The 12,606-nt window shown below is 40.5% G+C and overlaps 1 protein-coding gene across 1 annotated transcript in view; it reads right to left on the reverse strand.

Annotated features, from left to right (window-relative positions):
• Window positions 1-422: 422 nt before the first annotated feature.
• HPRT1 (hypoxanthine phosphoribosyltransferase 1) overlaps window positions 423-12,606 on the reverse strand; it is a 197,184-nt gene continuing 185,000 nt past the window's right edge. The window contains exon 9 of the mRNA XM_066248636.1: window positions 423-488. Within this exon, the coding sequence (XP_066104733.1) occupies window positions 438-488 (51 nt within the window). The 3' untranslated portion in view covers window positions 423-437. The remainder of the gene's footprint in view (window positions 489-12,606) is intronic.

Here is a 12,606-nt window from a genome sequence, read left to right on the forward strand (position 1 = left end):
TAGGAATACTCTCCATAGCTTTGATTCTCAGGTTCTTTCCCCACTTCTGACACCAGCAGCCTCCCTTGTCCCCATTTTACTGAGAGTGACGGCTCACTATCTGAAGGCTCCAACTGTAAAGAGAGATGAATGCATGCCCAACTCATAAAACAGTTTCAAAGCCAAACTCTTTCCAGTCTAGATAAACTTAGGTGATAAATATTGCTCAATTCCTTGGTCAGAATACCTTTGGCTACCTCTGCAAACCCAGTCTATTCTTGATCCAGGGCCCTTTGGCCAAGGTTCCTGCACAGTCGGCATTTTCTCCTCTTCTCTGTCCAAGCTGAGCTCACTCTCCCTGGAGTCTTTCACTTTAAGAATCAGAATGTTTTGAACCCAAACTTTCTCTCTTACAAAAGTCTCTTCTTTTACCTCTAACTTTATTCCAGCATGGGCTTCTAAATTCTCTTCAGTCTTTCCAGTGCTTGAATTTCAGGGAGATTTGGTGTCTATGGGGGAAGCAGAAAAGCATTATTTATTTATTTAGTAACATCCAATGACTACCATCATTTATAGATCATCCATGGAAGATAGCAATCTCAGAGTGTGCTTTCCTCATATCACTTGCTTTTGACCTTAGAAAAAGGTTTGATATCTAAATGTAAGCTGCCAGCAAAATACTGTCTTTCAGATGCAACAAAGGGAAGGAAAGTTAGCTTAATCTTTCAGAAGCCCCCAGAGTATTGTGGAAAGCTGAGTAAGTATAATTAGAAAAAGGAAAAACGAAGTCAAGGATAAATTCCCATATAACTGAAAAGTCTCATGATAAGTGAACTTTCCCAAGAATTGCTGGAAAGCAAGTCTTGCAAACTTTAGGAAATGATGAGTCCAAGAATTTCACAAAAGCCCCCACCCTTCACTTGGCCAAGACCTTGATATCACCAACAAGCTCTAATTGCTCCACTCCAGGCTCAAGAAGAAAGCTGCTTTACATTGTTATTTTCCAAAATATGCTCATACCCATTATCTCATTTGATTCTCACCATGACCCTATGAGGTAGGTAGGACAACTATTAATTTTCCACTGGCTCACTTCTGGGAGATACTCAAGATTCAGACTTTGCACAATTGTAAGTTGATGCATTTGGCTTCATTTTCACATGCTGACAGAATCTGAGTTGGTCTCATCCTCTGTAAAGAGAAGATTCATCATGCAACACTGATACAACCTAGGCAAAGAGAAACCTGATCATTAGGGGTGACAGGGTGGGATGGAAGGAGGTTGATTTTGAAAAAAAAATTCTACCTCTCCCTTCCCTTCCTGGAGCTAAAACCCAGGCTTTTGAATGAGGAGAGCTGTATAATCCTCAAGCTACTCGAGCCTAATTTCTTCAAGGCTGGATGCTAAGGCCAAATTTCTGTATATTTAGCTATAATTGATCAACTGTACCAATTAATCAAGGGCCTTTTGTGGTCCCAGCTCTGTGAGACACAGAGAAGTATGAGATGTGGGCCCTGACCTCCAGGAACCTTCAGTATTGCTCTGAGCTAAACTTGTACACATTAGACAATAATGCCTAGCAGCCAGAACAATGAAGAGAAGGTCACTGAAGATTGATGCATCCAGGGAGGCATCCTAGATCATCACAACAGAAAGGTTGGGAGCACAGTCTGGGTTTGGGCAGTAAACATGGCTTTAAATTCCAGATCCACCGTTACTAGCAATGTGAACCTTGATCAAATTGCTATACTCAATCCATAAAATGAAGCAAAAATTAATAAATATTTATCACATAAGGTTGCTTAGAAGATTAAATGAACATAATACCTGGCACATAGTTATGTGTTCAATAAGTGGTACCACTAAAGCACTATTTAAGCTGATCATTGGAAAATGGGAGAAGATTTGGAGACACTTAGAGTGAAAGACAGGATATTATAAGGTACAGAATAAAACAAAGGCACTGAATTAAAAGGAAAGAAGATGTATGAGGATGTTAAGGATACTGGTATTACAAAGCAGAGGGTTGCAGGAAAAAAAAAAACTTTGTTAGGTTGGGTGTAAAAGGCCTTGATCACTAAGCAGGGGAGTTTAGATTGGATATGATAAGAAGTGAGAAGCCACCAAGACTTTCAAACAAGAGAATGACCTGAGGACCGTAGTTTTAGACTAACATTGGTTTGTGGTATACTCAGTGACTAGGAGAAGGACTGAGGTGTATCCACTGTTTGGAGATCCCAAAAGGATTCCAAAATTTAGAGTCTAGGTGGCTTGGAAAATGATGGTGCCATTCAGAGAAAGTATGAGAAAGCCAGCAACTTCTACATCTTGATACAAGTAGTACTAGACATCCCTGTCTTGGTCCTGACTTCAAGAGAAACATCTAATTTTTCAAAGGTCGTTAGCAAACCCTTATGTAGTGTGTCTATCTATGTGCCAACCACTACTATGCACACTTTATAAATTACTTACTATTTCTACAATGTTATGACATAGATATTATTTCTATTTTACAGGTGAGAAAACTGAAACACTGAAAACGTAAGTAACTTGCCCCAGGTCACAAAACTAGCAAATGGCTGAATAAAGGTTCAAATCTCCTCTATCTAGCTTCAGAGACTGTTTTCTTTTTAACTTCTTTTTATTGAATTTATTGGGGTGACACTAGTTAACATAATTATACAGTTTTCAGATGCCCAGTTCTACAACACATCTCTGTACAATGTAGTGTGTGTTCAACCCCCAAAGTCAAGTCTTCATTCATAATCATTTATGCCTTTACCTAACTGTTCCTCCACGTGCCCCCTTCCCAGCAAACACCTCACTACTGTGTTTTAACCACTTTCTTGTGCTTGCTACCTCTTAAGTACGCAATTTTCTGTAGATTTCTGGGTGATACTATTTAACAAATGTGTTTTATTTTATTTCTAGTTTCCTTTGAACTTTCCTAGGGCAAATAGGCACTATGTTTGTCAAATATTTTTGCTGCATCTATTAAAATGATCATATGGGTTTTCTCCTTTAATATACACAGGTAATGATTTACATTGATATAGTTTCTAATGGTGAACCAACCTTGCTTTTCTGAGATTAAATGCTATGTGTTTATGCTATATTATTATTTTAAAAAGCACAAGATTTGATTTGCTAATAATTTATTTAAGGCTTCTTTATTTTTTTTTTTGTTTTTGTTTTTATGTTCTCATGCAATTTTGTATTGGTGTAATAATAGTTTGGGAAAATAAGTTGGAAGCCTTTTTTTTAAGTTGGAAGTTTTTCATCTTTCACAATGCTCTGAAGCAGTTTATTTAATAAGGGGATTATATGTTCCTTAAAAGCTTTGTACAATCTACCTTTGAAACCTTTATGTATGTTTTAAGAGGGGTGAGGTGTATGCATCTTTGATTCTATTTCAATTTCATCTCTAGTGTAGTGGTGTGGTCAGATTTTCACCTTCTTCCCAATCTAATTTTGGTAATTTATTTTCTCTTAAGAAGGTGTCTATTTCATCTAGGTTCAAAATGCATTACTATAAATAGTAATACAAAATAACAGTTATTTACAACTTTATGTCTATACCAAGACTTACACAATTACTAAGAATATTTAATATTTTTCTACACAGTATTTAATATATTCTAAATGTAGTTCTCTCTCCTCTCTCTTTCTCTCTGCCTATTTCTCTATCTCTTTTTACTCCTAATCATTTTTGTCCCGTTTTGTTTAGCAAACTTCCTAACTTGCTAACCCTCTTTAATGGTGTTTCCAAATATCAACCTTTTGCTTGTATGGATCAACTTCCCATTTTTTGAGACTGTGTATTTTATAAATTTTTGCTTTAATCTCCATTTGCAAGCTTTATTCCTGCAAAGCCCATCCGTCTGGAATATTCTTTCCTCCTTTCCTTTCACTCAGCTAACTCCTACTCATTCTTCAGTTTATGCATCATGTCTTTCAGGAAGCCTTCCCTAACCCTCCAGCATGATTTAAATGTTCATCTTCTGTCCTCCCCAGAAATTTCCAGCACTCATCATTCTATGTTATAATTAGCTGTCTGCTTGTGTCTCTCTCCTGTTAGACTATAAATTCCTTGAGGGCAGGGACCGTGTCTGGTTCATTATTGTACTGCTAAATACCTAACATAGTACTTGGTATCTCTGGTAGGAATAAAATAGAAATTTTATTGGAGGTAGTATCCCATAAGCTGGCCAGCAGATTTAACAAAGGAGCTCCCACCAAATCTGTTGCTTGATGTTTAGGGTCTTAAAAAGAAAAAGAAAAAAATTACTCTTGATAGACTTCTTTCTTGATTTTTAAAAGAATCAAAACCCTTGAAATGTTTAATTACAGCAGTTATCACTTGGAAAAGAAGCCTTCCTCACTCGGCTTTCAGCCCTGCACTCTAGCATAGATCTAGAAGGTTCAACTCCAAAGGAGATGAGGTCAAGAGTTAGCCATAAAGGAGCTGAGACTAACTGGAGTTAAAGGGTCTACAGACTACCACAGAGCTTTTACATTTGAAAGCAGTTTTCCTACACAAAGGCCCTTTCCTTCTCTGCAGTGAAGGTGGGGGAAACTTCATCCCACAGTTACACTTCTCTTGTTTTCAATCTAATCTGAAATACTTTTCCCTCTATCTTTGTCTTTTCCCTTAATTCTCTCCTTTTATTTGTCATTGACCATGGAGATTTTTATTACTTGTATCCAGGAGGTGTTTTGAGAATATGAACTGAAATAGTAGTTTATAAAATTGGCAACATCTATGCATTGCTTCCCTAGGTTCTCTTCTGGAAACTTCTGTGGTTAGCGATCAAGTCCAAGGAAAGCAGAACACAGGCTGAACTGAAAGAGAAGGATACCAAAATTACAGAACACCATGAGCATCAGGGGAGGCTTCTGCCCACTTCTCAGCCCCCACCTCCACCCTAAGCTACAGTCAGAAGACTATTTCTACAGACAAAAATCAAATTGGTGACAAAGGGTTTTCCTGCTTACTTGAATTTAATCCCTGGAAAAGATGGTGTCACTTCCTTGCATAATCTGGGCCCCTGTTTGAAGAAGTGATCATCATGAAACTATAAATATAAAAACACTTTACAAAGAGGGCTTATTCTGAAATTGAAGTGAGGTCAGAGAAAGTAGGACCAGAAGTATATCTACTCTGTGCCACCTACATAAGAGAGAACTAAGGAAAGAGTGATGGCCCATGTGGACCCCAGGGTGCTGGGGAAAGGCAATGGGTTCCTGTCATCAGGCAGCCTACTGCAGAAGTTTCTGAAGTTGCTTTGCTTACACAAAATGTGTCCCAGGCACACAGTTACTGCCCCTGAGGAGATTATAGTTGGTGTCTAGGTGGGACACCATGTCCACATTTATAACTCCTGGTTACTATACCTGACACCTTGACTTGAACGTACACCATATCCTAAGCATTTGCAGTGACCTCAAAGACAGGAATTGCATCTCATTTATCTCCATATCCCCAGTACCTAGCATATTACTTAAAATATGGTAAGCATTCAATATGTGTTATACAAATGAAAACAGGAAAGAAAGAGAGAGGGAAGGATGGAAGGAAATAGGGTTAGATGTCAACTCCAGTGCCAATACTCCAGAATCCTGAGGCAGCCCACAGAGGCCTGGGACAAAAATGTAGGGATACCTCGGTCAGCTTCACAGATGCTAGTGACTTTGAATTGGTCACCTTTATTGTTGTGTTTATGCCTCCTTAAAGATATTTAAAATAATAGTGTAGGAAAACAATTCAGTCAAACGTAGAATTACCATGTGACCCCACAATTCCACTCCTAGCTATATACTCAAAAGAATTGAAAACAAGGATTGAAACTAGTATATTTTCATAGCAGTACTACTTACAATAGCCAAAAGGTGAAAACAGCCCAAAGTCCACCAATGGATGAATTAATCTAAAAAGTGTGACAATATTGCCTGACAAAGCAGTGGTACAGTGGATAGAGGGTTGGACTGGGATGTGAAGGACCCAGGTTCAAAACCCTGAGGTTGCCAGCTTGAGCACAGGCTCATCTGGTTTGAGCAAGGCTCACCAGCTTGAGCCCAAGGACACTGGCTTGAGCAAGGGGTCACTTGCTCTGCTGCAGGCCCCCAGTCAAGGCACATGTGAGAAAGCAATCAATGAACAACTAAGGTGCTGCAACAAAGAATTGATGCTTCTCATCTCTCCCTTCCTGTCTGTCCTTATCTGTCCCTCTCTCTGTCTCTGTCTCTCTCTGTCTCTCTCTATCTCTCTCTGTCACAAAAAAGTGTGACATATCCATACAATGGAATGTTATTCACCCATAAAAAGGAGCAAAACATTTAAACAAGCTAAAACTTGGATGAACTCTGAAAACACATTGTATGCTAAGTAAAAGATGCCAGTAGGCCCTGGCCAGTTGGCTCAGCGGTAGAGCGTCGGCCTGGCGTGCAGGGGACCCGGGTTCGATTCCCGGCCAGGGCACATAGGAGAAGCGCCCATTTGCTTCTCCACCCCCCCCCCCTTCCTCTCTGTCTCTCTCTTCCCCTTCCTTAGCCAAGGCTCCATTGGGGCAAAAATGGCCCGGGTGCTGGGGATAGCTCCTTGGCCTCTGCCCCAGGCGCTAGAGTGGCTCTGGTCGCAACAGAGCGACGCCCCAGAGGGGCAGAGCCCAGAGGGGCAGAGCATCGCCCCCTGGTGGGCGTGCCGGGTGGATCCCGGCCAGGCGCATGCGGGAGTCTGACTGTCTCTCCCCGTTTCCAGCTTCAGAAAAATACAAAAAAAAAAAAAAAAAAAAAAAGATGCCAGCCACAAAGGCCACATTTGTGCTGTATGGTCCCATTTATATAAAATATTCAGAATAGGGAAATCCAGAGAGACAAGATATAGGTTGGTGGTTGACAGAGGCCGGATGAAGGGAAGAAATGGGGAACGTCTGCTTCATGGGTAAAGGGTTTTACTTTGGAGTGACAAAAATGTTTTGGGACTTGGTAGAGGTGATGGTTATACAATATATGTGAGTGTACTAAATGTCACTGAATTGTTCAGTTTAAAATGGTTAATTTTATGCGAAATTTCACTTCAATGAATTGTGTTTTTTAAAAAATGAGGTTAGGGTAAACTTAGGTAAAGTTAGGTTGGATAAGTCCCAACTCTAATTCTGGACAGACTGGGAAGTTGTGGGAAGTGGTATACTAGGTAGGTGTAAAGTGGGTACTCTTTTATTCTCTACCCTCAACTCTACCATGCTCTAATGTTTATTTCTTTCCTACTGAGATAAAGTATTTATTCCTATCTCCATTCCTGTCCATATCCAAGAATTGTCTGTAATCATTCTTAAGAATTTTTCACTTCTCTAAGGACTACCCATCACAAAATAGCAGTTATTATTTGTTGGGAGTTTTTCCAAGAAACCTGAGGTATCAAAGATTTTAGGAATATGGGAAATGAAAACATAAGTCAATTTAAGATGATAGACTTTTGAAGAAAGTCTTCAGCAAATGTTGATGTAGCCAGGGTGATAGGTAGACACACTGTGTAGGTACCTAGGGGGAGTGCTAGAAAATGCTTGTTGATCAACTGATTCCGTGATTAAATGGACAAAGTCATTTGTCTATTCACAAAAGATCTCGCTTCAGTAGAAGTCCTGTCTTGTTTAGGTGTTCAGACCATGTTTTCTGTAAGGGCTTTCATTCATCCATTCTCTCATTCTAGAAATATTTACTGTGCACCTCCTATATTCTAGGAAGTACAGTGCTAGGAATTCATCATCATAAACATGGATAAAAGAAATTCACATACAATCACAAAAATTATTTTTAGACATAATTTCAACCTTTTACCAAACTTCGAGTTTGAGTATACTGATTGGCAAGAACAGAGCAAATTATGGTTACAATGATGGTGTTTCCACAAACGACTATGTGTTCCAATAAATGTGGTTAAGGGACAACGAAGCAGAATATTTAAAAATAAGGCCATCTAAAGAAATAGCCCTGTGACAAGGGAGTTGTAACAGCTTGGAGGAAAGCATGATCAGTGTATTCCTATCTATCCCGGCCTCTCTCTCTCTCCTCATGTCTGGAACACCCAGAGACAATGGATTGAAGCAGTGTTCCCTTAGATTGCTTGGCTACCCACACCTTATCTGAAGCAAATGCTCTCTTCTACTCCTAGCATACAGGCTCTGTGTGAGCACTAAGTTGCCTGAAACCGAGGGGAGGAAATCTGGTCAGAACTAAGGAGGTTCTGCTTCTTGCCGCCTATGCTACAGTTAATCCATTGCCATCTGTCTTTATTTTGCTGACTCACTGCTTTCATTTGGGTTGGCAGTTCTTCACTGTTGGCTACAGTCTTTAACTGTTTACAGAGGGCTGAGATGGATGGAGAATTAGGGGCTTTGCATTCATTCCCTGGATGAAATCCTACCCAGGTACTGTGGGCCTCTTGTCGAGGGGCTGAGGCCAAGGCCCCTGGATTTTGATGGATGGTGGAGATTAAGTGTAGAGTAACACATCATTTAGTCTGATTGCAAGAACAGATTTCTCCCGAGTGCTGCCAAATGAACTGGGAGGTCATGTGAATTGTCTGCCCAAGCACAAGGGAGCACAGTGACTTTTAATTAGAACAAGGATGAAGGACATTCAGGACCTTGGTTGTCAGGGAACTTGGAGTGCCCAAATCCTGTACTTCACTCAAGGTTTTCTTTAAGCTTCACCTCATCCATGGAAGCCTCCCCTGCATAAACTTACATCCCCACACTCCATTGCACCCCCCTTTTGCAAAATGTACTTTCTTACAGTTTGAATCTCATCAGCATTTGGTTTCTATTGTGTACAATCCTGACTCACTCTGTCATTTTAGAGCCAACTTTCAGCAACTTTGAGAGATCCTTTTTTTTTTTTATCCCAGTGAGATATAAGCTCATCAAGATATGAAATTCTATGGCCTTTATAGCTCTGAGTTTGATGCAGGGCTTTACATGTTTGCAGCTTAAAGCTGAGGTGAGCATACAGTTTATTGTCCAAAATGGGACATTTTTGAGAATGAAATGTCACACTACTAATAATAACATTGGGTGAACCTGTGTAAACTGGGACCATCCTTTGCAAGCAGTATAGATATTCACCTTATTTAAAGCACTAGGCTCTTTTTGACTTCTTCTGTTCCTACCCCAATTCCCAGGCACAACTGCAACAGGAGTGAGACTCAGTGGACAGATACACCTAAACCCCCTCTATTCTCTCTACCTCAGAAATGATCTATTGTTGAGAGAAAATCAATTTAAGTGGGTTAAAACTAATATGAACCCCACTATACACCCATGACATCTTATTATGAGTCATTTTATTAGATATCTTTGAAGTGTTTCCACTGAATTCCTGTAGATTTCAGAGGTCAGTGGTGGCTTTTGCTAAGTCAACTTCTCCCAGGATCTAACCACCATGTAACCAATGAAGGTGATTCGCTCATAAAAATTGTCCCTTTGATCGCCCTGGCCGGTTGGCTCAGTGGTAGAGCGTCAGCCTGGCGTGCAGGAGTCCCGGGTTTGATTCCCGGCCAGGGCACACAGGAGAAGCACCCATCTGCTTCTCCACCCCTCCCCCTCTCCTTCCTCTCTGTCTCTCTCTTCACCTCCCGCAGCCAAGGCTCCATTGGAGCAATGTTTTCCCAGGCGCTGAGGATGGCTCTGTGGCCTCTGCCTCAGGTGTTAGAATGGCTCTGATTGCGGCAGAGCGACACCCAAGATGGGCAGAGCATTGCCCCCTGGTGGGCATGCCGGGTGGATCCCTGTTGGGCACATGCGGGAGTCTGTCTGGCTGCCTCCCCATTTCCAACTTTGGAAAAATACAAAAAAAATTGTCCCTTTGAAAACTTAATATTACATGGTTAAACTATCCCAATGAAATGGTTTCTCCAAATCCTCAACCATAGAAAATATTTTCTACCAATAGGACAGTATTAAAAATTAACCTCCAGAAACTGGAGCCCTCATACACTGCTGAAACAGCTGTAAAATGGTGCATCCATTTTATAAAACACTCTGGAATTCCTACAGAGTAACCATAGAACCAAGAAGTTCTACTCCTAAGTATGTACCCAAAGAACTGAAAACAAATGTCCACACAAAAACTTGAACACAAAAGGATACCAAAATCACGGAACACCATGAGCACAATTATATACAGAAGTGGGCAAAAGTAGGTTTACAGTTGTTCATATAGAAAATAATATAGAATTAATAAGTAATAATACAAGAATAAATTCTGTGTTTCACATACCACAACTGTAAACCTACTTTTTCCAACACCCTGTATTTTGAATGGGTGAATGTATGGTATATGAATAAAATCTCAATAAAGCTGTTAAAAAAAAGGAGCCTCCAGGCCTAAGCAGGACTCAGTACCATCTATTCAGGCTTGTGTTCTTTTAGTAAAGACATAAATACTCTCTTCCAGGCCATTCTTCTCAGGTTTTAGAACAGCCAAGCACCAATTTGATCAAATGCTTCTTAAACCAGGCCAGAAGGGGAAAGCTTCATAATATCCACAAGCTTTCGGCATTTTCTTGATTAGCCTTTATAAAAACATCCAACACTAACTCACAGAGTCCAATTATATTTGACTAGAAAAGGCCTTAGAGCATATCCACTCCAGTCATCCCTATGGAAATGCTCAGAAAGAAGTGACTGGCCCAAGGCACACATTTAGTTAGTGGCAGAGCAAAGACCAGAATCCTATGCTCCCAACTTCCAATACAGTGATGTTTTCCTATCCTGGCTTTTCTATTGCCTCCCTTTTCCCTGCCCTACCCAAGGCAGAACCTTTGGCCCTTTCTACTGAAATCCAGGAGGAATCTAAGGTGAGAATTCAAGCCCAAAGTCATGGTGAATTTACAACTCTGGAAATATGGTACAAGTGTGGAAATACGGCTGATTAAATAGTGGGTCAGGAAATCTGCATTAGAGGTCTCCCGACATCAGGATGTGGACAGAACACAGGATTTGACCTCTGGTAAAATTAAATTTGTGGAATAATTATATGCTTCTCTTTATACTGTATTTGGCAGTATTAGAAGAGAAAAATAATATTCATCTTAGGAAAACCTTGGTAACAGCAAAATTGCTGGCACCCTTATTTCCTCTTGCTTTCTTGGAAGAAACCAAGTAAAAAAGCAGTTGTACAAATTAGCCCTGACCAATGGGCACGGGACCAAAACAAAACAAAAAAAAATAAGTAAAGCCAAAAACAAATCAAGCTAAACGTTTAAATCAGAATGGAAAATATATCCAACTCTATGTCTCCTAGAGCTTTTGACACTGCTAATCTCCATTTTATTATCAACAATATCCTTTTTCCAGGAGGGCAGGACATAGGTGGGGACAGTGTGACTGAAACTTAGCAGTTTTCCAAACCCCTTCATGTGCATTCACGTATTTTTCTAGCTCTAATAGCAGCAAACCCAGTGGGAGTTAGGTTGATGCCATAGTATAAAGAATATGTACTTAGTAGGCCATCAGTCAACAGGCACTGTGCAAGAGCTTAAGGAAGACAAAAGATGGGAGAGAGAAGATATGATGCCTATCCAACAAAAGCCACACTCCCCCAAAATAAAATGAATCATAGGCAAGGGCAAAGACAAGGGCAAATGGCAAGAACAAAGTTGAGGAGGTAAGAGAGTTTATATAGCTGAATAACGATCAGGGCACCAATCTTTGTAGAATACAGATTTAAGGGAGTCACAGGATATTTGGTTGAAAAAAAAACTTTGAGACAGATTGTAGAGGCAATGTAGGGTTTTAAAGAGGTGAATGGACTGATGAAAACCACATCAGGGGAACCTTCTCTTCACCCTCCTCTAAACATTGGGTTAGGTTTTCTCTTCTGGGCTCCCACAATCCCCTGGGCCTTACCCTAGCATTGTCCCACTTTCCTGAAATTCTCTGCTTCCTTATTCTTCCTCTCAAACTGATTTTCTTCTGGGAAGAGCTTGTGTCTGGTTGATGTGTATATCTCTAATGCCCAACAAAGGGTTTCACCCATGGTCAACACTCAGGACGTGTTTACTGATGGGATAAGATGGGTCAGGATGTGATGGGATATAAGATTAGATCTTTGGAGGAGCCATCTGGAAAAGGCATGGAGAGGAAGCGAGTTAAAAAATGTTACTCTAGTACAGATATGAGGAAATATGGCCCTGACTCCAACTAATAGCAATGGTGATAGAAAAAAGAGAAGATGTCAGGTGCATTTTGAGGGAAGAATAGAGAGGACTTGGAAAACTTATTTAACATTGACCTGAAGAAATTAAAACAAAATGGCTGTTGAACTGGGATAGATTCCCTATGAGCTAGTATGGTAGGCCTATAAATCCCAGTAGGATTAGCCAACCCCACTTCCATTTTGTGGGCAATTGGTCATGACCCGGCTGTCTATGGGGACGCTAGCCCTTCTATTCTTCTAAAATCTAGAGGTGAAAGGGACTAGGCCATTCGTGAGGGGACTTTTCCCAGCTGTCTTTGTGCAAGCTGTGCTAAGGCCCCAGAGAGCTTGTGCCTGACCATTAAGACTATGCTTCAGTGATGAACTGATGTTTGGTCATCTTAATCCTATGGTCTCAACTCAGCTCCCAC

The sequence above is a fragment of the Saccopteryx bilineata genome, chromosome X (assembly GCF_036850765.1).
Source record: "Saccopteryx bilineata isolate mSacBil1 chromosome X, mSacBil1_pri_phased_curated, whole genome shotgun sequence".
Taxonomy (NCBI): Eukaryota; Metazoa; Chordata; class Mammalia; order Chiroptera; family Emballonuridae; genus Saccopteryx; species Saccopteryx bilineata.